General features: G+C 40.1%; 3 protein-coding genes and 1 long non-coding RNA gene across 6 annotated transcripts in view; 2 read left to right on the top strand and 2 right to left on the bottom strand.

Annotated features, from left to right (window-relative positions):
* LOC308401032 (transient receptor potential cation channel subfamily V member 1-like) overlaps positions 1-9008 on the bottom strand; it is a gene marked incomplete at its 3' end in the record, with an annotated part of 94241 nt that extends 85233 nt beyond the window's left edge. Inside the window, exons 1-4 of the mRNA XM_080889096.1 lie at positions 8592-9008; positions 8229-8386; positions 7945-8077; positions 7547-7845 (exon numbers count right to left, since the gene is read on the bottom strand). Coding sequence (XP_080745222.1) covers positions 7547-7845; positions 7945-8077; positions 8229-8386; positions 8592-8772 — 771 coding nt within the window. The 5' untranslated portion in view covers positions 8773-9008. The remainder of the gene's footprint in view (positions 1-7546; positions 7846-7944; positions 8078-8228; positions 8387-8591) is intronic.
* Positions 5861-7392, top strand: LOC308400725. Its single transcript, XR_013972407.1, has 2 exons — positions 5861-6683; positions 6886-7392. It is a non-coding gene; the product is annotated as an uncharacterized lncRNA (long non-coding RNA).
* A 2159-nt stretch (positions 9009-11167) lies between the features above and the next one.
* ech1 (enoyl CoA hydratase 1, peroxisomal) lies at positions 11168-17998 on the bottom strand. 3 transcript variants are annotated; one of them, XM_080890023.1, is made up of 11 exons: positions 17858-17998; positions 17687-17763; positions 14780-14948; positions 14070-14158; positions 13858-13982; positions 13195-13243; positions 12442-12506; positions 12138-12208; positions 11950-12021; positions 11713-11863; positions 11168-11452 (listed from the first exon to the last, which is right to left on the bottom strand). In XM_080890023.1, exons 2-11 carry the CDS (start codon positions 17721-17723, stop codon positions 11348-11350), a joined length of 933 nt encoding a protein of 310 aa, XP_080746149.1. In that variant the 5' UTR covers positions 17724-17763; positions 17858-17998; the 3' UTR covers positions 11168-11347. The 3 variants fall into 3 exon arrangements, with proteins under 3 accessions (XP_080746149.1, XP_080746150.1, XP_080746148.1); XM_080890024.1 differs by lacking the exon at positions 17687-17763 and having other exon boundaries at positions 17858-17994; XM_080890022.1 differs by lacking the exon at positions 17858-17998 and having other exon boundaries at positions 17687-17826.
* A 59-nt stretch (positions 17999-18057) lies between these two features.
* Positions 18058-26554, top strand: LOC308401688 (delta(3,5)-Delta(2,4)-dienoyl-CoA isomerase, mitochondrial-like; the record flags this gene model as incomplete). Its single annotated transcript, XM_080890021.1, has 10 exons — positions 18058-18196; positions 22648-22816; positions 23438-23526; positions 23614-23738; positions 24353-24401; positions 25090-25154; positions 25388-25458; positions 25575-25646; positions 25733-25883; positions 26144-26554. 10 exons carry the CDS (start codon positions 18058-18060, stop codon positions 26246-26248), a joined length of 1035 nt encoding a protein of 344 aa, XP_080746147.1. The 3' UTR covers positions 26249-26554.
* Between the last annotated feature and the right edge of the window lie 15 nt (positions 26555-26569).

The raw sequence follows: 26569 nt of genomic DNA, 5'->3' as shown, positions 1-26569 counted from the left end.
AACATACAACGTATTTTGTATCTCTCTTTTTCTATACTGTTAGCCCTGAAAAGGGTAATCTCTTCATAAGTCACCGTGCCCAAACCTTTATACTTCCCCTTTACCCTTTCCCATACCTTTTTTGCGTATTCGCATCCCCAAAGTACGTGTTCTATTGTTTCCTCTTCTACGCAGTTGTCCCTCGGACACTTTTTCTGTTTTCCCAAGTTATGTGCATACATAATGATCCTCACGGGTAACCTTTTGTGTAAATGCATCCAATTAAAATCCTTCAAAACATTTTTAAAGGTCTTATCCTGTGCACATTTCCACACTTCTGGACTCACCGGTACCTGGTTATAATTAGCTTTCCATACCATTTTCTTATATAAAAGTTTATGGTTTAGTACGGTATCCACCTCTTTACATTCAGCGTGTTTCTTTCCCCATCCCAGCATCCTCTGAAAATATTTTGGTCTAGTTTCCGCCTTTGGTCCCTTATTTTCCCACCCTATCAAAAAACGGTATGGAATCGCTAACCAAAACCATAACAATATTTGACATTTATGGACATAGTTCTGTTTCAATAGCTTGCATACATTTGCATAAAACATTGTATCTAACTTCAAAGGGACATTTGGTACCCCTTTCCCACCATCTTCAATTTCTTGATACATTTGCGTTCTTTTGACATACTCATAACCCCCCCAAATAAATTTAAATATCGCTCTGGTTATTTGCGCTCTGTAGATCTGAGGCATCGAAAACACATAGGCCAGATGTAATAGCTTCGGCACCACCTCACTCTTTATAATCAGAACCTTCCCCGTAATTGTTAATTTCCTTGCTTTCCAAAGGCCCAGCTTCTTTTCTACCGCACTTAACCTTTTTTTCCAATTGCTAAGCTCATCTCCTTCCTTATTTCCAAAGGAGATTCCTAAAATATTCATTGGGCCTTGGCACAAAGTAAAATCACAGATATTATCTCTTCTACCCTCCCATGTCCCCAAATATTTATACATCGACTTCTCTTTATTTATCTTTGATCCAGTCGCTTTTTCATAAATATCTAAAATTTCTATCGCACCCTTTAAACTATCATCATCTGCCAGATATAATACTGTATCGTCCGCATACTGCGATATCTTTAAAACTTCCCCCCGCGGCATCGGAATCCCTTTTACTCTCTGGCTTTCCCTTATTGCGCAAGCCAAAGGTTCAACATACAGTACATAAAGAACAACAGATAATGGACATCCTTGCCTCAAACCCTTTGTTTGATACACTTTTTCTGTAAGGAATCCATTTACTTTTATTTTCAGACTTATGCCGTTGTATAAATTTTTTACCCATTTTTTAAATTTCTCTCCCAAACCCATATACTGCATTACCCTCCACAAAAAATCATAATCTACCCTATCAAAGGCCTTTTGTTGATCTAGGCTCACACATAGTGCTGGCAAATTTCTATCTCTAACGTATGTGAGTATGTCTCTGTGTAGTTGCACGTTCCAAGACATTTGCCTCCCCCTAACCCCACACGTCTGATCCTTCTCCACTATTTGCATCATTACTCCCGCGAGTCTATTTGCCAATATCCTACTCAGGATCTTATAATCCACACATAGCATAGTTAACGGTCTATAATTATCAAGTTGTTGTGGGTTACCTTTCTTGAATAGAATAGAAACCACACCCATCTTCATACTCTCTGTCATCTCCTTTCCCTCCATGATTTCCTTAAAAACTCCCAACAAATGTATCCCCACCATTCCCCAGAAAGTTTCGTAAAATTCCTTTGTTAATCCATCTATCCCTGGCACTTTGTTTGCCTTCATTCCTTTTAATACTTTATATGCCTCCCCTATTGTAACTTCCCCTTCTAAACTGTCGCTTTCTTCTCCCGTTAATCTCTTTTTTATTTTCTTTAAGAAAAAATCCCCTTTTTCTCCCTCTAATTTTTCTTTTCTAAACAAGACCTCATAATACTCCTTCGCCGTTTTAAGCATATTTTCCTTTCCTTCTATCATTTTCCCATCCTTCTCTAATTTTATTATAACTCCCTTTTTTTCCTTACTTTTCATCTTTTTAAAGAAAAAGGCCGAACATTTCTCGTTCTCCTCATACTCCTCCTGCTTTATCTTATATGTTTCAGCCCTTGCCTTCCTTTCAAGTAGTTCTTCCTGCTTCAATCTTAAACTTTCCATTTTCTCGTCCATGTTTTTGTTGTTTCCTTTTTCATTTTGTAGTGTATAAGTATATTCTATTTCTTTTTGCAATATACGAAATTCCTCTTTCCTTACGCTGGACCTTTCCGTACAATAATCCACCGTGAACTTTTTTATTTTGTTTTTTACATCCTCCCACCAATCCAATTTATTTTTATATAAGCTTTCCATCTCCTCCCATAAAGGGAAGAGCTCTGCAAACCTTTCCTTATATTCTTTTTCCATAAGTACTTCGTTATTCAGTTTCCAGTATCCTTTTCCATAATCTATTCCTTCTATCTCCAAATCCACCACTATCATTTGATGATCTGTGAACAAAGCCGGTATTATTTTCCCTTGTTTTATTTTACACTTTTTCTCTATCAAGATGTAATCTAATCTACTTTCCATTCCTCTTGTATTCTTCCATGTGTACCCCACTCTTTTCCCTTGTAGTGTGGCCATTACATCTATTAAACCGTATTTTTTTTATAAAGGTCTTAAAAGGGAGCGAAGTTTTTATTTTCTCCAGTGAACAGTTGAAATCCCCTCCCACAAAAATATTTTTCCTTGTCATAAAACAAGTGTCCATTTTTGAAAGAAGTTCTCTTCTTAATTTGGGATCCACATATGCATACACATTTATTATACGGTTTTGTGTCCCACTTTTTTCCACATCTACAACCATAACCCTTCCCTGTATTAAAGTATAACTGTCCTTTATTCGTATACTTTTATTTCCACATAACACTCCTACCCCAGTCCCATGTACTCCCCCGATACTCCAGACCGATTCACCTCCTCTCCATTCCTTCGTAAAGAGATCAACATCCCCCTCATCTTTTAAATGTACTTCCTGCAACAAGCAGGCATCAAAATTATAATACAACAAAAATTCATAAACCATTTTTCTTTTCCGAGCATTCCTAAGTCCCCTTACATTTAATGTTATTATTCGAAAGTTTCCCATGTCTTAAACCATAAATCAAATAAAAAAGGGGTCTCAAAAACAAAACCAAAACAAATCAAAACCATAGGAGTTTTATTTCAGTATCCCCATTTTTAACTCTTCATATTAACCTGCGCCAATAAGTTCTTAATAAAGGAATCTTCCGATTTTTCTTCGCTTTCAGCCTCTTCCCCCGTATCCCCATCACTAGTGAAGTCACTTAAGGGGGTATGCATGCATTCAGTCTGTGTACCCCTCAAAACATGTCCCTCCGTATTTTCCACCTGCTCGATCCGTTCCTCCCTATCCTCTTTATTTTCCGTTTTTGTCTCTTCTGGAGAAGCACCTGAGCTCACCTTTCTCCGCCTCTTTGCTGATTTTCTCCGCGGCTTCGCTACTACTGCCCACACCTGTCCGTCCTCTGCTTGTTTCTCTCTCTCGGCGTCCGATTCACGTAATGTTCCTTCCTCCTTATTCCTCTGCTCTACTCCGCCTTCCTTGCTCCCAGCTCTCTCCTCGTTAAGGTGATCTTCGGCAGCCGTTGACGCCTCCTGTGTTCTTTTTCCGATATCAGCTTCTGCATCCGATTTTCTGTAATGTTCATTTCCTGCCGCTTCAGAATATGACCTTGGTCTAGTACAGTCTCTTGCCATATGGGTCTCTGAATCGCACAAATGACATTTTCTAGGTTCCTTACAGTCTTTAGTTATGTGGCCTATCTTCCCGCAACTCCTGCACCTCATTTGTTCACACCTGTCCGCATTATGTCCGGTACTGCCACATTTTCTGCACGCTTGGGGCTGCCCAGCATACACTAGGAAACCCCTATCTGCTCCTATGGAGAATACCGCGGGTGGATGGCAATATCCGTCCTCGGTAGACGTATCCACATTTAATTTGACTCGGAATTGTCTTTTTCCGGTCCATAGTCCTAAGCCATCCTTTATTTTGCGCACTCCTGGTAGTACTGTGACGTACCTTCCTAAGAAGTACTTAATTGTCTCTTCCGAAACCCAAGGGTTATACATATGGATCGTTAAAATCCTATAATCATTTCTGTACAAAGGAGTTACCGTATATTTCTTTAGTTCTTCGTTTTCTTCTCCGTGAAATCTCCTTCTCACCTCCTCCGCACATTCTCCCGTGCAAAAGGTTACATCATAATGTTTACTTGCCGTACTCTGCTGGAGGCAGTAGATTTCCTCAGGCTTTATCTTTAAAGCCTCGTAAAGGATCCTTCGTCCAAAGTTAATTCTGTCATGAATCTCGTCCTCTTTCTCCATCAACTCGAATCTCAAAGTATTTCTTGTACCTTGCATCCATATATTTCTCTCATGAAAATTGGCCGACGCCGCCGCCATCCTGCATTGCTTCTCGCCTTGTAACTGATAAGAACAGATACTACACTTGATCTTAGCCAAAAGGCCGAGAAGCGATACCCACATATCGCACGACAGAAACGACTCATTCTGCTTACTGCAACTCTAACTCATGGTTACAATGAAGAACACAGTCGCCTTCTAACAAATGGTAGAGGACAGGTCGATGTTTTACTGACGTTTTACCTCCGAAACATCACAATATAACTATGGTCGGCATGTTTCAGTTTTTAAACGGCGCCACATATATGACGACACTTTAGTTTCTGAAACGCCGGTCAGCGCATGCCGGTTAATGAGATTCAAAATCACGTGGTCGCCTGCAGTCCAATCAGCGGTCGTTGAGACGGAGCGTCTTCAATTCATTTTTATAACTTTCTTGGCGTTATAATTGTTTTCATAATATGATAATTACATACTGTTAAATTTTTAATGTTTCTCCTCCCGGTAACTGTATTCCTGTTATGTCTGGGCTTTCCCTAATTGCACAAGCCAACGGTTCTACATATAACATGTACAGTAAGACTGAGAGGGGGCGACCTTGGCACAGACCTCTCATTTGTCTTTCATCCCAGCTTTTTTGGGGGTGACAGGGTGGGGGGATATTGCTCACAGCAAATTCCTATTGATCATTGTTGCTCCCATAGATACATTTCAGTTTACCAGTCATGAGGCTCCAAATTATACCAGGAGTGGGGTTTGAACCTACGAGAGCATGCGCTCATTGGAGCTTAAGTCCAACGCCTTAACCACTCGGCCACCCTGGTGCATATATATTGTGCATGCGTGTTCCTTTAGGAAACAGGAAGATTGGTAGGAGAAAGAAACGTATTAATCTTGTTTGTTAGGATCATAGCCATAAATGGAGGACTCTTATAAAGTCCATGGATTTTCATTCACACATATTACATGAGGTATCTACTCTTTACACACTAAGGATCCACACTACCAGGGCTACGGCACACAGCTGTTTTATAAATCATCAAAACCAATACTATCCTAAGATTTATTATATACAAAAATGATCTGTTCCAAAATGTTTTCATGTAATCCTGAAAACAGAAAAACAATCTTCTGCACTATTAACCATCCACAAATGGAAACAACAGACAATACAGGTGATTTTAGCTAAAAAGCCAAGAAAACATTGTGTGGTGTTTTTTTTTTTCAAACGATGTAATTTACAGCCACAGAGGACAGAAAGCTGCAGTATGTAGAGAAAGAGAAGAGTTAAACCTATAATCAACATGAGTCCTTGTAGATGGCAGCCTCCGGTTTTTAAAGACTTCTATTGGTCTCTAGTGGACAACAGAGGTAACTGCAGGATTCGAGCCAGAATAGTGTAACTGCAGTTCAAAACGACATATTTTTTTGATTTCCCATAGAAAGTGTGTGTCCAGCCACGTGTCAGTCCAAGTGGCAGGATTTAGTAATTCTGGTAATAGTTAAATGTAAGTCATTCACAAATATTAAGTCGCAACATTTCAGTCTGACTAACCTTGGAAGATTACACGAAGACAATGTCCAGATATGCAGACGCACGCATATATCTAGCGTATAAGAAATTTCTTTGCACAAACTGTTGAGTCAAATGACATTTGTTTTTCACAGCTTCAGGGGGTGCACCGTTCCTAGAAATACTGCAATACCAGGTCGATGCGTGGAGTGGACGGAGCAAGCCCCTATTCCATCTCCCTGCTCCAAAAATCAATTTAATATATGGTCCCCGGGTAGGGGACGTATCAGATATTAAACTGATAAGAACAGATACTACACTTGATCTTAGCCAAAAGGCCGAGAAGCGATGGCCTCCCGCAGGTTCCTGGCTGAGCCGCCTTCTCGGGACACTTCTCGCTTGTGACGGTGCGCTCTTTCACTTGGCTCACAGGGAGGGAGCTGCTTCAAATCTCCGCCCACCTACAGTACCTCAGAGGCCTGCGGAGCTCCCTGGAACTGCGCGTGTAGCTGAGATATAATATACTGAGTGTGAACATTCTCAAAACTGTATTGTATATACTGTAGTTTATTTTTTATTGTGTAAATTTAATTTATGTAAAACTAAGGTTCCACATGTCACTGTTGAAGTGGGGCATTAATCAGTGTGACGCCACTTGTAAACATGTTGCGTGTGTGGGGTTTCCCAGCCAGAGCTGTATGGACTCCACACTGGTGAGGCACACTTTCTGTAGCTCCTCTCCCTGTACTAAATTATACATTTAAATTTGGTGTATTTTTCTTTGCTAAGTATTAGTTCTTCTGGCTAAAAGCTCCCAAAGTGTTTTTGATTGCTTTGAACGAGAAAAATAGTAATTGGAACTGCGTTTTATCTGTTAAACCATCCGTTTATGTGGTCCTTACTTGTGCTAAACAGGGATGAGGAGAGGCCTGCTGTTGCTGTGTGACACTGATTTTGCTGCTGCACTTTGTCTTTTAGGTATGTGTAAATGTATAGGTTATGTTTTATGTGTATAATGAGTTCATCACCTGAGGCTGCACACTGCATAGTATTTCCAGCCATGTTGAGAAAAGTTAAAGTTGTTTGAATATGTATTGTGTAATTGATCCATCTTAGTGGGGATTTAAATATTACAAGTTATTATTAGTGGCTTCATATTTGTCTCTGTTTTACCCCACTATAACATTTGACTTTAAAGTGGCTGTTGGGAGAATCGTTGTTTTGATAGATTGTATTTTCTTTTATATATTGTAAGCAGAGCTGCATGGACTCCACACTGGGATGAGGAGAGGCCTGCTGTTGCTGTGTGACACTGATTTTGCTGCTGCACTTTGTCTTTTAGAAATAAATCAAATCCTTGTTTGAGGTGACCAAATACTTATTTTCCACCCTAATTTACGAATAAATTCTTTAAAAATCCTACCATGTGGATTCATGGATTTTTTTTTTTTTTTCACATTCTGTCTCTCACAGTTGAAGTGTACCTCTGGTGCAAATTACTGACCTCTGTCATCATTTTAGGTGGGGGAACTTGCACAATCGGTGGCTGACTAAATACTTTTTTGCCCCACTGTACCTCTATCTTACCGAGCTTTGCTGCCAGTTTTAGAGGAGTCATGCCATCATTATTTTCAATCTCTACAAACTGGACTTTTTTGTCAAGCTTGTTCTGTTGAACAAGTATTTCATCATACATCTTTGCAATCATATCTGTGTTTTCTTTCGTGTTGTCTGCTATGACCACCAAGGTGTGCAAAACAGTGTTTCCTTGTGAGTCTCTGTCAGTCACGTCAGCTCTTCTGTAAGGGTTTTCCATGAGAAAGGACACAATATCAGGCTGGTTGGTGCAGGCAGCCAATGACAGAGGGAGCTCCCCTAATGGAAACACAAACAGATGAGCTTAGAGATAACACTCAGCCATAAACAACTGAGACAGAAAGTGTAGCTTGTTAACACCAATATGACATTACCCACCAGAATAAAAGCCCATTTCAGCATGACGCTGGAAAAACTTTCCATTTGCTTTGGCTTGCACATCAGCTCCTTTCTGGACTAGCAGCTTCACATGCTCAAAGCTCCGCCTCTCAATGGCAACATGCAAGGCTGTCTGACCTGTTACACGTAGGACTTTTGTTATAAGAAACAAGCTGAGGTTAGTCATCACAATTTTGTATGATCCATAATTTATCTTGAAAGGCTTGCCAGTACAACACAGAAACATCGATAGGTCTATTTTAAGATTGGCAGTTTTCCTTCACCCTACCTTTGTAGTAAGGATCTGTATACGATGCATTGATCAAATTTTCTAAATCTCCAGTTTTCTCTGCTATGTCAAGGATAACTTCAATTGTGTTGTTATTTCCACCTTTCAGGTTCAGCAAAGCCTTCAGTAGTGCCGTTTTCCCATTAGTTTCATCTGAGAGCGAAAATGATCACACACACACACAACCAAATCACCTCATTATATGTTCTCAGTTTGTTTTGCTTTTTACTTCAGCAACTAACAGGGTCTTTCACTGCACACCAGGTATTTCTGAGGACTCCCTGCAGACAAGTATGTTCACAGAGAACATTAGGACATAGTCAGTCATAAATAAGACAACAGCTTCCATGCTACTTGCCTGTGAATTCTGGGCTTGTAAGTCTTTTATCATGACATCGCAGGTAGTCAAGCAGGCCGTGAAGTTCTGTCGCGTCTCCCTTTAAATACTTTGTCCCTTTTGAATGTTTCACTGCAAGCGTGGTCAACACTGACACTAAACTGCCTGGAGAGCAGAAAAAAAACAAAGTCCCAAAATACATTCTGTAGTATCAAATACAGTCATTTTTAAAAATCTCTGCATCATAGTCATTGTCAATTGTTGATTTGTTTCTGTTCTCATTGTATGACGTATTATGATGGCTGTTTGGTAGCCGTTCGCATACTGTGCATACTCTCTCTCTCTCTTCATATATGTGTGTGTGTACAACAGCTTTATGTTAATGTACAATCCTTAATATGTTTTGTCTGTGTGTGTGTGTGTGTGTGTGTGTGTGTGTGTGTGTGTGTGTGTGTGTGTGAGAGAGTGAGGGGGGGGGGGGGGGGGCGCCAGAGGGAGTGCTCGCCCAGGGCGCCAAACAGGCTAGGACCGCCACTGCCTGGGACACACCAACCCCTTCATCTCGATAAGGTAGCGATGCATGGAGGGGGAACAATATGGGGCGCCGTTTGTAAAGTGAACCATACTGAAATTAACGGCAAGTTTTTTCCTCAAAACCTTACAAAAACATGTTTTTTCGAGTCATTTTTTCACAACATTTAGTAAAATATTTGTAACTTTACATATTTAAAACACAATTTTAAATGTTAAATCTAAATATTAAACATTAAATCTAAATGGTAAACGAGCATGTCCAGCTATTTAGCTGGACATGTGCTGCAGCGATTGTGAAGTGGAGACTGCAGCTGCTGAGAGTCCACTACTCCTGAACCTTTGGATGGCCTACAAAACGGATCTTCCGATGTTTTCAGCTAAATCGCTGGACGTGCTGTTAGGCAAGAAGTGAAGCCGCTTATGGCGTTGAGAAGTGACCATCAGGGTAGAGCAGACACAATCTGACCACTACTGGCACACTTTTGCAACGGAGGTTTTCGTGAAGCTTTTATTTTGGTATTTCCGTTGATCCGTACAATAAATTTGTCCTGTAACATTTAGATTTAACATTTAACATTTAGATTTAAATATAATATTTAGATTTAACACTTAATATTAAAATTTAACATTTAGATTTAATATTTAAAATTGCGTAAAAATATTTTACTAAATGCTGTAAAAAATGACTCCAAAAAACATGTTTTTGTAAGGTTCTGAGCTAAATGTGGAAAAATGTTGCCGTTAATTTCAGCATGTTTTCACTTTACAAACGGCACCCCTCTTGAGAGAGGGAAGCCAACGGGTAAAAATATCGATTTTTATCGGATTACGTCGTGGAAGAGAAATTGTTCAAGCCATGTTTCCGAAGTAACAAAGAGCCGACGAATGGCCTGGATTGCAGCCATTCGAAGACCAAATATAAAGTCCCAGAACACTCCAGCTCACATGTTAGTCTGCTCCAAGCATTTCCACAAAGGTAAGTCTTCTGTTGTAGTTATTACATAATTTATCATAACATAATTGTTGATGTAGGTTACAAATAAGTGTTATATTGATTTGAATTGAATTCGTTGCGCTATGCTGCTTTGTTCACTGTGGCTTTGCAGGCTAATATTTGTTGTGTTTTGTAGGAAAACCAGCCTATAAAATGCTGGAATGCGATCCAGACTGGGCACCCTCTATCAACCTGGGTCATACCGAGTTTAAAGCTTCTACCACAGCGAAATTTGATTGGTTAAAAGAGAGAGAGCGATATCAAAACAGCCACGAAAAGTCCCGCATATGTTGCATTGTTAACTTGTTTTTCACCGGAGCTAATAAAACACAATGGAATACAATTTTTGATTCTTTCTTGTAAGATTCTATTGTGACACCATCACTGATGATGTTTTGTGCTTGCTTGAGTATCCTCCAGTTTTCGTTTTGCCATGTTTTTCTTTTCTGCTGTTCTCACCACTCCTCGCAGTGCCTGTTTGTCTGTTACAGCAGCGGTCCCCAACCCCCGGGCCTCGGACCGGTACCGGTCCGTGAGTCGTTTGGTACTGGGCCAGGAGAGTTGAGCCTCAGGTGTGAAATGTATGGTTTTCAGGGTTTTTAATCGGTTTTCAGCGTTATTTTGTTATCGTTTTGATCGTTAACTCTGTTTTCCTGGGTCTTTTCACGTGTGTTATGAATAAATCGTATTTTTTTCGGTACCGGTACTAGTTTTATTTTGTTGTATTTATCTGCGACACTTTAAAGGCCGGTCCGTGAAAATATTGTCCGTGGCACAAAAAAGGTTGGAGACCGCTGTGCTACAGAACAGCCTTGATACCACACTGGTAAGCAGTGCATTACAACAGACTCAACTGCAGCACGTTAGAAAGAGCTGAGCAGTTGTTCCTCCTAAATCTCCTCTGATGTGCCCTCTTTATTCTACCAAGACTGGAAATTTAAAATCACTTTCACACAAGTGTCTTTAATGAGGAAACATTCAGAAGGTCATTTACAGATGAACAAAATGTTTCTCCGCTCAGTCAGTTAAGATTTGCCTTAGTTAAATATTATCCATATCTGATATTAGAGCAGGAGAAATATGAACCTGAATGAATTATTAAACACATAATGACATTAACATACTGTCTAGTGTGGATACAGATATCAAGCTAGTAAATGTAATTTTGATTTATAAAATTGCTGTAAGAAAGGCCGGAGTGGAGGAGGAAAGAGGCACTTTCTGTATCTGAGCTTTGCCTCACTGGTGTTCAGAGTTTAGAGTATGTCTTAGTTTTGGGACTCTTCTTCTCGAGGGCTGCCTGAGCTGATTTCATCAGATCTTCAGTCTGAAGCATGCTCATGTTCCACGTGGCCTGGAGAAGGAGAAATTATGAATTTAAGTCAGTACTTTAAAAAGGGAACTTTATAAGTTCATATGCATTTAAGTGAGCATGCCACATCCCCTTTATGCTATCAAGTGTCATATAAAAGACACCAGGAAACTGAAATGGAGGGAATGAGGTAGCAATGCCAGATTCCTTCCGTAGAACTCTGAACACAAACCTTAAGAGTGACGTTGTGAAGCTGACAAAAATATGCACAGAAAACTTTGTCATATTATATTCATCCTTACAATGTAATCCAGTCCATCTGCTACGCTGTGGTTTCTGGCATAGATGAGGTTTATTTTGGTGCCCTGCACAGCAACTGGGCTGCGACCAGCAATCTCTCCAGCAATCTCCAGAGCTCCAGCCATCATCGCCTCCTTATCTGCAAACACTCGGCTGAAGAAGAAGGGAAGGGTTTCAAACTGTTAGAATGAATAAGTGCTTTTAATTTGGAAAAAGAGTGATGAGGGAACATTGTTTACCTGACCAGTCCGCTGCTCTTAGCTTCATCAGCATACATCTTTCTCGCTGTCAGAGCCAGTTCATTAACAAGACTGTTGAAAATAGAAATAGATTTTTTTTTAACCTACAAGCATTCAGTCACTTAACAGTGTCATGTCATAAATTTCTTTGAAACTTGTCCCAATTGTAAATCATGCTGCTGGCTCACCTTTGGCTGCCGATGACCTTCGGGAGTCTCTGGAGTGTTCCAACATCTGCTGCAAGTCCAATATCAACCTCCTATGGAGCCAAAGCAGAGGGCATCATCAATGCTACATTTAGCAAACAGAATCTCAAGATCTAGTGTGTAATCTCTGCTCAAAACCTTGCTGTAGGATATGACAGGTCAAAGAGATCAAGATCTGTGAAATTGTTTAACACAAATCTTCATAAGTTGGTCTTAATTGAATCAGCTATCTATTCCATGCTTTCCCAATTGTCCTCACCACAGTGATAAAATCAGATGATTATACCTTAACTTGGAACCAGGCGTCCTGGGTGCACAGGCGAATGTCACAGGCTGTAATCATGTCAACACCTGCCAGAGAAAACACCACCTACGGTTAACTCACCGAAGCTCCTTTCTCCACCAAACTCAATGCGTCAAACACCTCCACAACCAAGAAGCCTGTATCACAGCCTGTGGGTTTCCCTGGCTCCTGCTAGCATCATGTCCATGCAGTAAACTAACCAGTTATATATCAAAGCTTGAAAACATAGTATTTTCAAATGTCTTGTTGTCTTCTAGGGTCAAGTCGAAAGCAGCCATGGGGAAGAGGGGCATATGTATAGTTTCAGCCACCGCCTTCAGAACACAGCAAATCTCCTTGGGGAGATATTTCAATTCAAATTCATCCATACCACAAACACGTTGGACTGGTCCAGCTGAATGACTCAATTAGGAATTTTAGGGGATTTGAAGCTTTTCACACAGTGGCTACAGCTTCTTATATCTGCACACTTCTCAAAGCATCATCCTCCTAACTTCAAGTGTTAAAATGCATAAAACAAAGGCTTAAAAAACAAACGAACATTCATTTATTTCTTCTTGGCTGTAAATGCGTTTATTTCTGCTGTAAAGTTGGACATTTTAACACGAGACTCTTTGGGAATTCACTCCCTTTTGCAGCCAGACTCAAGCAGACATTCGAGGAACTTTAGTGTTTTTCTAACTCCTGTACCTTAAGATGATTCACTACAGCACTGTAATCTTTACAATGTCCTACCTGCTCCTACACAGGCTCCATGGATGGCCACCACAACAGGCTTCGGGCACTGCGAGAACACAATTCAAGAGGAAACGTACTTTAATGATAGTGAGGGAGAATTTGTAAGGAAGGGAAGCTTGGTGCACGCTGGGTCCTACTGCTCTTACACTACAGACATTAACAGTGTGACAGTGTATCTTGTATTGAGTTCTTACTGTTGTTTCATGCAGGTCACACAGATGAGCAATGCCAATGGAAAAAAATATAATTTCATTACAAAAACTGGAATTTTAAAGACAAAATAACCATAAAATAAATCCTATGTTTGTAACTTCTAATCTGTCCTAAGGCTTTCTTTGGCTGAAGTAAGATTTCCACCATTCATCATTTATCCAATTCATAGCCAGGGTTGGTGGGGGGATTAAGTCTATCCCAGCTGACCCATGGTAAAAACTGATGACTGAATTTTAAAAGATAGCAATACAACAGTGGACATGAATGCAAAATGAGCTTTCATGAACCCTAATATTGTTAATATAACTTATCTTGATTTAGAGAGGCAACATCTGAGCAAGAAGCACAGTTCAGGAACCTTCCTGATAAAATCTGATAATTCAGTCACACCTCATGTTTGTGACTGGTTCAGTCTTCTCACTCTTTACATTAATAATGCGCTCTGACCTTCTCTATGACGGAGAAGGTCTCTTGGAATTTCCTAATCTTTTTTTTTAACCCCCAGGAGATTCTGGCTGTGTCGTCTCCTTCTGGTTGAAGTACATTGTTCATCATGTCCATGAGATCGATACCTGCGCATTAACACAGATGAGATTTTACACACTGATTATACTCCACTGAGAGAAGAGAACAGAGGTTTTAATATTCTGTATACCCACCAGCTGTGAAGAGCTTCCCTGCTCCAGAAACTACCACTGCTCTGCACTCGGGGTCCTCAGAGAGCTCATTAAAGCAGGTCACCATCTCACTGGCAGAGAAACACAAGTTCAGATCAGTGTTCACCCAAATAATAATTTAGCTTTTAATTCCAGTGATTAGTTTGACTTTTTGAGCTCTTTTATGTCTGATAATTTAACACTTTTAGAGTTCCATGTATTAGCATTATATTTTTTATTCACACTAAATGATGCAATATTGATTCTCAACGATTCACGAAATAGTAATAGTCTGAATATTGTGTTCACTTGTTTGTAGGGAATGACTGTATTTATTTAAACTCTTGTATGTGCTTCTCTCCTGATCAGAGGACTGAATACGTTTGGGAGCTAGCCTACTTGCTGGTCTGTGCTGTTACACAACGAGGGTTGCAGGATGAATGAAAACAAAAACAAACTTATACAAGTGCTTTTCCCCCCCTCACACACTATACTCCCAGCATAAGTAAGAGAAGCCAGCTGAGGTAAATACATGCTGGGTATGATGAACCTTCTCTTTATTTTCACCAAGATAAATAAGGAATATGGACAATATGGACTTTCTAACTGAATATAAACTGTGAGACAGGTTCCAGCATCCAGGTATAATATATAGCATTTGTCATGCCTCTGACACTGTGTAAAATATGTATATATGTAATTCTGATTCCTGCCTCCAGAAAGCACTGTTCATGGCATTGCGTTTCTCAGGCCGGTGAAGTTCAACATGCGTGATGGACTCTGTAGGACGACTGATGGCCAGGGTTGTGTACGGAGGGGTGGCACCACCTGAAGATGACATGGCTCTGGCCACAGTTTGACTAGGCAACCGCAACCCCTTATCTAAGAAGAAAAAACAGAGCAACATTAGACTGTGGCCGAGAAGCAAGAGTCGTGAAAGCTACAAGGCTACAATGGACTATTCATAGGCCTTTTCTCATCTTTACCATTTTGTATCTTACTTACATTCAAGGCCTCAACTCACCTGTACACCTCAGTATTGGTTCAGTTTTACAATAAAGTGGTACAGTTTTACAGTAATTGCAATAGTTATTGAAAGGAAGAGGATACAACTAGCACAGACCTATAACAACTGGACAATAGAAGAAAAAATAAATATTGTCTGGCCTGAGTCTCGATTCTGATCTTGGTGCAAAGAACATGTTGCCTCGCAGCAGTGGTTTCACTAAGCATCTTCTGAATACTACGTCTATCTGAGTGTTGTTGCTGACCATGTCCATCCCTTTATCACCACAGTGTACCCATCCTGTGATGGCTGTGTACAGCAGGATAACAAGCCATGTCACATGTTTCCAGTACCTTGGTGAATCTGTGACATGAAGAATTAAGGTAGTTCTGAAGGTAAAAAGGAGTCCAACCTACACTAGGAACCTAATAAAGTAGCTGGTGAGTATAAATAAAGAAAAAAGTCAAGATATGATTAACAAAATTAAAACAAATATATAATGGGGTCATTAATCACCGCAACTCTGTCAATTTAACCGCTAAAATAGTAATTTCGTTTAAGCAAGTGATCAGTCCACCACTATTTATTCATGTTTTTCCACAGTCAACTCCCTTTTCTCACTTCTAGCTACTCAAATGCAGATATTGTTTGAAGAAAAAAGAAAAAACATATTTATACACTATTAAACTATATAAAATACATGGAGCAGAAAATCAACATTTATGACAAATTAAAATCACTACTATAACCTGTATAAAGTACACATTTTCTTGCGCTTCTACTCTGGACTTTACGGCAGCGCTTATTCTCCTTCATTGCTGATCGCAAAGAACAGTTATGCTCAGATGGAAAGATGATGCAATATTTGAGTAATTGTGTTGAACTAGAGCATAATTCCCTCCCTTCATTTTTGTGGAATATGCAGACGATAGAGATGAAACTTCCAGACGTAGTTTGAGTCGTTGGACGAGAGAAAGAATGCGTCGAAAGTTTCACGTGAACTTTCAAGGATGATTTTTAATGAATTTTTGAATATGATGCAATCAGACTGTCTAAATGAAATCTGTTCGTATGTGTGCGCGAGTTTGCGATTAGCAATGAAGGTGAAAGGGCGCTGCAGTATAGTGATGGGATTTCCGGCTCTTTTTAGAGAACCGGCTCTTTCGGTTCCAAACCGGCTCTTCAGGTTGTTTTGTTGCTTCAATTAATTTATTATTAACAATAATATAAAATTATGCACAAAAGGAATTACCAATGTAAAAAAAAAAGTGGTTTTATTTATATAGAAATATATGCGGTGGCCTCTAGAGACAAAACACGTACAAACTCCAAAACACATTTCTAGCATGAACTGAACTTCCAAAACAGAGCTACCCAGATCACTTAAATTACACAATTGAAAGCATGTGTGTATTGTTTGTGTATTTATACACAAGCATTCATATATAGTCAAATAATTAAAAAAAAAAAAAAAAAAAAAAAAAAAAAAAAGTTCATTTACCTGTTACTACCACACACCAAATCCGGTCATTGGTACTTGCTGGCTTGTGTAGCCACTAGGTAACAAAAGCTCAACACTGCCCCTAGCATCCTGGAGCACTTCGGTTGTATTTTATACGTGTTTTGAGTTTTTATGTGCTTCTGAGTTTTTACGTGTTTTGGAGTTTTTACGTGCTTCGGAGTTCGTACATGATTTGAAGTTTGTATGTGCTTTGTCTGTAGGGGCCACCGTAAATATACTTTTATTTATTCACTCCACATAAAATGTAATAAATAAATCATATAATACAAAAATCAACTATTCACATTTCAACTTTTAACTATTTAAATTTTCAGCTTTTTCCTTTTACAAATTTAAAGTGAAACAACACAAAACACTGCAAACCACAACACAATTAAATATAAATTATAATATGAAAACAAAAAGAACATTCATATTCTCTGTCATATGGGCCTGCATGACTAACTTTCTGAATCCTTTATCATCTGCAACTGAAAATAGTTGTGGATGATTACTATACCTTTCTAATGTGAGGTTGTTGTCCCTGGCTCTTTCTCTGTCTCTCCCTCCCGCTCTGTTCCTGTGCTACTGAATGTAACTACCGCCCCTCCCTCCTCTGCCCAGCGTAAAGCACAAGGCTCGCATGCTGAGTGAAGCGGGAAAAAAAAGTGCGAGAGAGAGAGAGGGTGAGAGAAAGAAAAAAAAAACCCATGGCTCGCGATAAGGCACCGGCTCGCGTCGTTCACGTCAAAGAATCGGCTCTAAGAGCCATTTCGTTCGCGACCGACCCATCACTACTGCAGTAAAGCCTAGTGCAAAAGTGCAAGAAAATTTAGGCGGCGGAAAAGAGGTGGCTGCTTCACCGCGGCTCACAAATGACGGCTTGACCGTCACTTGACCGCGATCTTACAAACCACTGAAGCTGCACTGACGAGCTTTCACCCACTTATCCCTATAAAAGGTTTTGTGCATCGACACACGGCTCCGAGCTAAAACAGCGACAAACATTCAGAACATCCGGTGTATTTTCACACGCTTTGATGGGTTTCCCTACTAATTAACAACAAAGTTAAAATAATAATAAAAAAATACAAACAAATCACCGACACTTACATTTGGTGACAGCTGACCTGAAAACCACTGCCAACATCGCCCTTTGAACGGTGCAGAGTCCAGACCGTTTAGCGAGGCTGCATACAGAAACAATCATTCACTTCACCTGGCCCTCTGGACATTAGCCAGTTAGCTTTGCTAAAGCTAAGTAGTTATCAGCAGGGATCTTACGTGAGTTAATCGGTAGTTCACCGGTTATCCTTCGCACAAACAGCAGACATACAGCGTGGCTTTACTTAACAAATGTTAACGCACAGCTCATTAAATGAACCCGTGACGTCACTATGTGAACTATAAACAATTCGAACATTCCCTAGCTAAGTTAGCACTGGCGCTGCCGTAAAGCCTAGTGTAGAAGCGAAAGAAAACTTATGCGTCAGATAAGAGGCGGCTGGCTTCACTGCAGATCACAAATGACGGTTCACTTGACCGTGTTCACTAAACAGTCTGGACTCTGCAGGGTTCAAAAGGCGATGTTAGCGATGGTTTTCAGGTCAGCTGTCACTAGATGTAAGTGTCTATAATTTGTTTATATTTTATTATTTTACTTTAGATGTTGTGTTAAGTAGTAGTAAAACGTATCAAATCGTGTGAAAATACACTGCATGTTTTGAATGTTTGTCGCTGTTTTAGCGCGGAGCCGTGTGTTGAAGTTCTGGAGTCAAAAATTGGAAACAAAACCTTTTATAAAGATAAGTGGGTGAAAGGTCGTCACTGCAGCTTCAGTGTTTCGTAAGGTGCAGGGCTCGCTTTGTGTTCTTTAATTTCACCCCTATGAAATATAAAGAGTCTTTTCAAAAACCAACCAGAAAACATTACACAGCTTCGAGAATACACGACTGAGGCAGGCTGGTCCTAATATTAAGATACCTTTATTAACTGCATTTGTTAAAATAAAAAAACTTAAAAAAAGAACAGAGCACAATAAAAGTTGACTGTGGCATGTCCTATCCTGTAATACTATCCTAAATTAAATAAAACCACCATACATTGAACTGGACTTGCCAGTAGCTAAGGACCATGAGAGAAGAAAATCACACGTGCAAACCAACTCTACACCCCAGGTGCCGTACAACAAAAGTAGTGTGGAAAACGACCCACAACCGAAGGTCCCACAGATACTGAGTATCCTCAATTCACTGCATTAAAAAAAAAAAAAGTCATAGGTAATAGGGCACTTAACATCAGACGCATTGCTCACAGTGAAACTACAAAATGTACTCCCAACATAATAAAAACACAGACGATATTTGATCCCAGCGCACTCCAAAAAGGAATGACGCTCTCTCTGACGAATGGTACAAATCAAATGTGCAGGTACAAATGTCACTGTAAACAAACACCAGAAACGTAAAGGATCCCCAGAGTCTGGCTACGTGGTCAAACCAAATATAAACAGTGTCACAAAACTGTAGACGGTACAAGACAGCAGTTCCTTAAAGGACGGGGCCAAACGGCGGCTGCTGCAGACGTTTCCCTCAGCTTGACTGGACCGAAACGATCAACACTGCCCGCCGAACAGGCTACAGTGGGCAGCAATTAAATCCCTGCCGGTAGAAGGGCAGCCGCCCTCTCCAAAACGGCAGAAAATAAATACACGGCCACTCTGTAACTGTACAGCCTGAAAAGTACAGTTACAGTACATTAGTGTCTAATACCTCACTCACAAATTGAGCAATAAATTGGGAAAGCTTCTCTTATTCTGATTCTTTTTCTTCTTCAGATTATTTATTGGTGGTTGACAAACAACAAAATGTTGCATTACCGCCACCTACTGGTGTGGAGTGTGGACCGAAATGTCAAAAATAAAAATCCATTCAAAGCTTCCCAAGCAAACTAGTCTGCCTTAAAAAACCAAAATATGGCCTGATAACATTCACTTCTCAAGTTCTTACGAAATAAATCAACCAAGTCCACTTTCATGTAGCCAAGCTTTTTGATTAATTGTCTTCTCTCTGCATCATATTTCTAACAATGCAATAAAACTTGTTCTGTTGTTTCCTGTTCTCTGTTGCAGTCACACTCCCCTGTACTGTGTTTTCCTATTAAAAACAATGCGCTATTCAAACCTGTGTGTCCAAATCTAAGTCGAGATATAACTGTCTCCTCTCCCCTGTTCCTTCCTGTGCTTCTCATTTCTCCTATTTTTCCTTTGGATTTTGTAAAACCATCGCCCTCTCCTAGAGATGACATGTGGCGGGCTTTGATTTACATATAAACTCAGAAATATCAGATAAATCAGGAAGATCAAAGGTGGAAAGGGGCTGAAAATGGAGAAAAGGTTCTGGAGAGGGGGTAGACACAGCATTTGAACTGAGTTGCCGGATGAATGTTATTCATTTTTGTAGTGAAGAACAGCATCAAGGAGTTACAGATTTCAGAAGAATAGAAGTGTGGTGGTAAAGCGTTGGGGGGCTGAAGAAGTTTTTTGAGAAGTGAAAACATAGTCCTGGAGCTACTCTCACAAGAAGTGATAATACCAGAGTAGAAGCTTTGTTTGGCCTGATTGATGGAGTCTTTATATTGGAGTACATGATATTTATAGATTTCTGCGTCAACAGTTAAAGCAGATTTCTTATAACTACGCTCTAGCTGCCGAGCTTTGGCCTTCAAAACTCGGAGGTCAGAGGTAAACTAGGCAGCAGAGCGAGCGAAGGAAACAGTGAGTTTTTACAGGAGCCAGAGAATCAAGGACAATGAGTAAACAATTATTATTATATAACAACAGATCATCGGGGGTAGAATAGAAGACAGGATTGGGAATATTGTCCAATCTGGTAACGAGAATGTCCATATCAATGTTCTTGATGTTGCAGAACGAAATTAGGCGGGTTGGCTTGGTAGAAGCGCAACAGAGAGTGAGGTTAAATGAAAGGAGGAAGTGGTCAGTTATGGGGATTTCAGCAGCAGAAAGATTCGAGGGAGTAAGACCAGAACAGCAGACCAAGTCCAAGGTGTGTCCTTTAGAGTGAGTGGGAAAGTTGACAAACTGTTTGAATTCAAAGCCCTTGAGACAGGAGGAAATGTCTCTGGTGAGCAGAAGGTTATTATTTTCGATATGAATGTTGACATCTCCTATCAAAGTAACATTTGGGGAGAGAGATGAAAGGTGGGTTAGTAGGTTCGCAAAGTCACTGAGGTTAGGTTTGGGGGGGGCGGTATACAGTAGCTATGATGGTGGGAATAGGTCCAGTCAGCTCACTTAAAAGTCACTCTAGAGAACTAAATCGATCAAAATTAACTGGCAGGACTTTCAAGTGCTGGCGAAAAATGATCGCGGGACCAACCCCACGATCTGAGCAGCAAGGTTTCGAAAAGTAAACAAACCCCGGAGGAGTGGATTCATTCAGTTGAGAAAAGTCATCAGGTTGTTGCCAGGTTTCAGTTAAACAGAAAAAGTCAAACTTACAGTCAGATAGGAGCTCTTGGATGAGAGGCCCCTTATTTGTCAGTGAACGGCTGTTTAGAAGACCGACGCAGAGTCTTCTTTGATTGATATACTTCTTTGTTCTGTCATTTCCATAGCATTACACCAACTACAGTTAGATGTTTAACTATCTTAAAAAGTGTGCCATTCAAAAAGCAATGACCTGTTCTTATTTTATTTATAATTGTCTCCTCCCGGCTACTTATTCCTCTGTTTCCAGTAACTTCATCTGTATTTTGTATGAATGGGGAAATGAAGCCTGTGTGGCCTTATACCGACAGACACCACCCTGCAATTAAAGTACAGGGGTGTTTCCACTCAACACAACCTGACAAGCAGCAAGAATGAGCAGTGGAGAGTAGTCCATTTAGCTGCATATAGTTTAATTGCGTATAAATATGCTTTTTCTTTTTTTTTCTTCAAACAAAAGCTGCATTTGAGGAGTTAGAAGTGAGGGGAAAAGACTAACTGTGGAAAAACATGGATCAATAGTGGTGGACTGCTCACTTTCTTAAACAAAATTACTATTTTAGTGATTAAATTAGAGTTGTGGTGATTTATGACTCCATTAGATATTTGTTTTAATTTTGTTTATCATATATTTACTTTTTCCTTTATTTACACTCACCAGCCACTTTATTAGGTTCCTTGTGCAGGTTGGACCCCTTTTGCCTTCAGAACTACCTTAATTCTTCATGTCACAGATTCAGCAAGGCGCTGGAAACATGCAACATGGATGGGTACACTGTGGTCATACAGGGATGGACACACTCAGAATATATACCAAAATATTCTTGGGCAAGATACTAAGCCCAGGTTGATCTTTGATGTGTCTGTCAAGGTATGAATGTGTGCAAAGAAAGCACTTACATAGAAGAAGAAGAAGAATGTTCAAATCAGTGCTCAGAGTAGAAAAGTGCTATATAAAACCAGTCCATTTACCATATCTACAAATAATGAGTTGTGGTCTCCTCTGAAGTCTGTACACGGACTAATCAAGTGCCCTGATTGCTCTCCATTCCTGGACAAGTGCAGCCTGCAGCTGTGAAATGGTCACTGTGGCTGCTTGTGTTGAACACATCGACTTAGCATGTCCCAGACATTTTCACAGCGAGGTGTACTGGGACTAAATGCTTGGCTGGACTGTGCAGACATTGTTGTGCTGAAACAGTCACAGGGTGTCACTATGTCGACTCAGATCACCAGTGGTCATCTCATTGACATCCAAGGCTGGACATCCATGCCAACTTCAGTCAGTTGTGGAATTGTGGCACTGATGACAATGTTGTGCATACCCTTGTTTTGTTTATTTGTTGTTTATTCGGTGTGTGTCTCTGTTCTATAATACTGGCTTGAGAACACTGTAGACTGAACCAATACTGAGGTGTACAGGTGAGTTGAGGCCTTGAATGTAAGTAAGATACAAAATGGTAAAGATGAGAAAAGGCCTATGAATAGTCCATTGTAGCCTTGTAGCTTTCACGACTCTTGCTTCTCGGCCACAGTCTAATGTTGTTCTGTTTTTTCTTCTTAGATAAGGGGTTGCGGTTTCCTAGTCAAACTGTGGCCAGAGCCATGTCATCTTCAGGTGGTGCCACCCCTCCGTACACAACCCTGGCCATCAGTCGTCCTACAGAGTCCATCACGCATGTTGAACTTCACCGGCCTGAGAAACGCAATGCCATGAACAGTGCTTTCTGGAGGCAGGAATCAGAATTACATATATACATATTTTACACAGTGTCAGAGGCATGACAAATGCTATATATTATACCTGGATGCTGGAACCTGTCTCACAGTTTATATTCAGTTAGAAAGTCCATATTGTCCATATTCCTTATTTATCTTGGTGAAAATAAAGAGAAGGTTCATCATACCCAGCATGTATTTACCTCAGCTGGCTTCTCTTACTTATGCTGGGAGTATAGTGTGTGAGGGGGGGAAAAGCACTTGTATAAGTTTGTTTTTGTTTTCATTCATCCTGCAACCCTCGTTGTGTAACAGCACAGACCAGCAAGTAGGCTAGCTCCCAAACGTATTCAGTCCTCTGATCAGGAGAGAAGCACATACAAGAGTTTAAATAAATACAGTCATTCCCTACAAACAAGTGAACACAATATTCAGACTATTACTATTTCGTGAATCGTTGAGAATCAATATTGCATCATTTAGTGTGAATAAAAAATATAATGCTAATACATGGAACTCTAAAAGTGTTAAATTATCAGACATAAAAGAGCTCAAAAAGTCAAACTAATCACTGGAATTAAAAGCTAAATTATTATTTGGGTGAACACTGATCTGAACTTGTGTTTCTCTGCCAGTGAGATGGTGACCTGCTTTAATGAGCTCTCTGAGGACCCCGAGTGCAGAGCAGTGGTAGTTTCTGGAGCAGGGAAGCTCTTCACAGCTGGTGGGTATACAGAATATTAAAACCTCTGTTCTCTTCTCTCAGTGGAGTATAATCAGTGTGTAAAATCTCATCTGTGTTAATGCGCAGGTATCGATCTCATGGACATGATGAACAATGTACTTCAACCAGAAGGAGACGACACAGCCAGAATCTCCTGGGGGTTAAAAAAAAAGATTAGGAAATTCCAAGAGACCTTCTCCGTCATAGAGAAGGTCAGAGCGCATTATTAATGTAAAGAGTGAGAAGACTGAACCAGTCACAAACATGAGGTGTGACTGAATTATCAGATTTTATCAGGAAGGTTCCTGAACTGTGCTTCTTGCTCAGATGTTGCCTCTCTAAATCAAGATAAGTTATATTAACAATATTAGGGTTCATGAAAGCTCATTTTGCATTCATGTCCACTGTTGTATTGCTATCTTTTAAAATTCAGTCATCAGTTTTTACCATGGGTCAGCTGGGATAGACTTAATCCCCCCACCAACCCTGGCTATGAATTGGATAAATGATGAATGGTGGAAATCTTACTTCAGCCAAAGAAAGCCTTAGGACAGATTAGAAGTTACAAACATAGGATTTATTTTATGGTTATTTTGTCTTTAAAATTCCAGTTTTTGTAATGAAATTATATTTTTTTCCATTGGCATTGCTCATCTGTGTGACCTGCATGAAACAACAGTAAGAACTCAATACAAGATACACTGTCACACTGTTAATGTCTGTAGTGTAAGAGCAGTAGGACCCAGCGTGCACCAAGCTTCCCTTCCTTACAAATTCTCCCTCACTATCATTAAAGTACGTTTCCTCTTGAATTGTGTTCTCGCAGTGCCCGAAGCCTGTTGTGGTGGCCATCCATGGAGCCTGTGTAGGAGCAGGTAGGACATTGTAAAGATTACAGTGCTGTAGTGAATCATCTTAAGGTACAGGAGTTAGAAAAACACTAAAGTTCCTCGAATGTCTGCTTGAGTCTGGCTGCAAAAGGGAGTGAATTCCCAAAGAGTCTCGTGTTAAAATGTCCAACTTTACAGCAGAAATAAACGCATTTACAGCCAAGAAGAAATAAATGAATGTTCGTTTGTTTTTTAAGCCTTTGTTTTATGCATTTTAACACTTGAAGTTAGGAGGATGATGCTTTGAGAAGTGTGCAGATATAAGAAGCTGTAGCCACTGTGTGAAAAGCTTCAAATCCCCTAAAATTCCTAATTGAGTCATTCAGCTGGACCAGTCCAACGTGTTTGTGGTATGGATGAATTTGAATTGAAATATCTCCCCAAGGAGATTTGCTGTGTTCTGAAGGCGGTGGCTGAAACTATACATATGCCCCTCTTCCCCATGGCTGCTTTCGACTTGACCCTAGAAGACAACAAGACATTTGAAAATACTATGTTTTCAAGCTTTGATATATAACTGGTTAGTTTACTGCATGGACATGATGCTAGCAGGAGCCAGGGAAACCCACAGGCTGTGATACAGGCTTCTTGGTTGTGGAGGTGTTTGACGCATTGAGTTTGGTGGAGAAAGGAGCTTCGGTGAGTTAACCGTAGGTGGTGTTTTCTCTGGCAGGTGTTGACATGATTACAGCCTGTGACATTCGCCTGTGCACCCAGGACGCCTGGTTCCAAGTTAAGGTATAATCATCTGATTTTATCACTGTGGTGAGGACAATTGGGAAAGCATGGAATAGATAGCTGATTCAATTAAGACCAACTTATGAAGATTTGTGTTAAACAATTTCACAGATCTTGATCTCTTTGACCTGTCATATCCTACAGCAAGGTTTTGAGCAGAGATTACACACTAGATCTTGAGATTCTGTTTGCTAAATGTAGCATTGATGATGCCCTCTGCTTTGGCTCCATAGGAGGTTGATATTGGACTTGCAGCAGATGTTGGAACACTCCAGAGACTCCCGAAGGTCATCGGCAGCCAAAGGTGAGCCAGCAGCATGATTTACAATTGGGACAAGTTTCAAAGAAATTTATGACATGACACTGTTAAGTGACTGAATGCTTGTAGGTTAAAAAAAAATCTATTTCTATTTTCAACAGTCTTGTTAATGAACTGGCTCTGACAGCGAGAAAGATGTATGCTGATGAAGCTAAGAGCAGCGGACTGGTCAGGTAAACAATGTTCCCTCATCACTCTTTTTCCAAATTAAAAGCACTTATTCATTCTAACAGTTTGAAACCCTTCCCTTCTTCTTCAGCCGAGTGTTTGCAGATAAGGAGGCGATGATGGCTGGAGCTCTGGAGATTGCTGGAGAGATTGCTGGTCGCAGCCCAGTTGCTGTGCAGGGCACCAAAATAAACCTCATCTATGCCAGAAACCACAGCGTAGCAGATGGACTGGATTACATTGTAAGGATGAATATAATATGACAAAGTTTTCTGTGCATATTTTTGTCAGCTTCACAACGTCACTCTTAAGGTTTGTGTTCAGAGTTCTACGGAAGGAATCTGGCATTGCTACCTCATTCCCTCCATTTCAGTTTCCTGGTGTCTTTTATATGACACTTGATAGCATAAAGGGGATGTGGCATGCTCACTTAAATGCATATGAACTTATAAAGTTCCCTTTTTAAAGTACTGACTTAAATTCATAATTTCTCCTTCTCCAGGCCACGTGGAACATGAGCATGCTTCAGACTGAAGATCTGATGAAATCAGCTCAGGCAGCCCTCGAGAAGAAGAGTCCCAAAACTAAGACATACTCTAAACTCTGAACACCAGTGAGGCAAAGCTCAGATACAGAAAGTGCCTCTTTCCTCCTCCACTCCGGCCTTTCTTACAGCAATTTTATAAATCAAAATTACATTTACTATCTTGATATCTGTATCCACACTAGACAGTATGTTAATGTCATTATGTGTTTAATAATTCATTCAGGTTCATATTTCTCCTGCTCTAATATCAGATATGGATAATATTTAACTAAGGCAAATCTTAACTGACTGAGCGGAGAAACATTTTGTTCATCTGTAAACGATCTCCTGAATGTTTCCTCATTAAAGAGACTCGTGTGAAAGTGATTTCAAATATTCAGT

This window comes from Rhamphochromis sp. 'chilingali' (genome assembly GCF_963969265.1).
Source record: "Rhamphochromis sp. 'chilingali' genome assembly, chromosome: 8".
Classification (NCBI taxonomy): Eukaryota; Metazoa; Chordata; class Actinopteri; order Cichliformes; family Cichlidae; genus Rhamphochromis; species Rhamphochromis sp. 'chilingali'.
The sequence above is the reverse complement of the archived record's forward strand: the minus strand, read 5'-3'. Positions and strand labels throughout refer to the sequence as shown.

Excerpts from the sequence above, each read along its gene's own strand:
- ech1 (XM_080890022.1), bottom strand. The coding sequence starts at position 17,783 with ATGATTGTTTCTGTATGCAGCCTCGCTAAACGGTCTGGACTCTGCACC. Across the intron at positions 12,209-12,441 it reads ACGCCTGGTTCCAAGTTAAG|GAGGTTGATATTGGACTTGC; the intron begins GTATAATCATCT and ends TTGGCTCCATAG. Across the intron at positions 11,453-11,712 it reads CAGATGGACTGGATTACATT|GCCACGTGGAACATGAGCAT; the intron begins GTAAGGATGAAT and ends CTCCTTCTCCAG.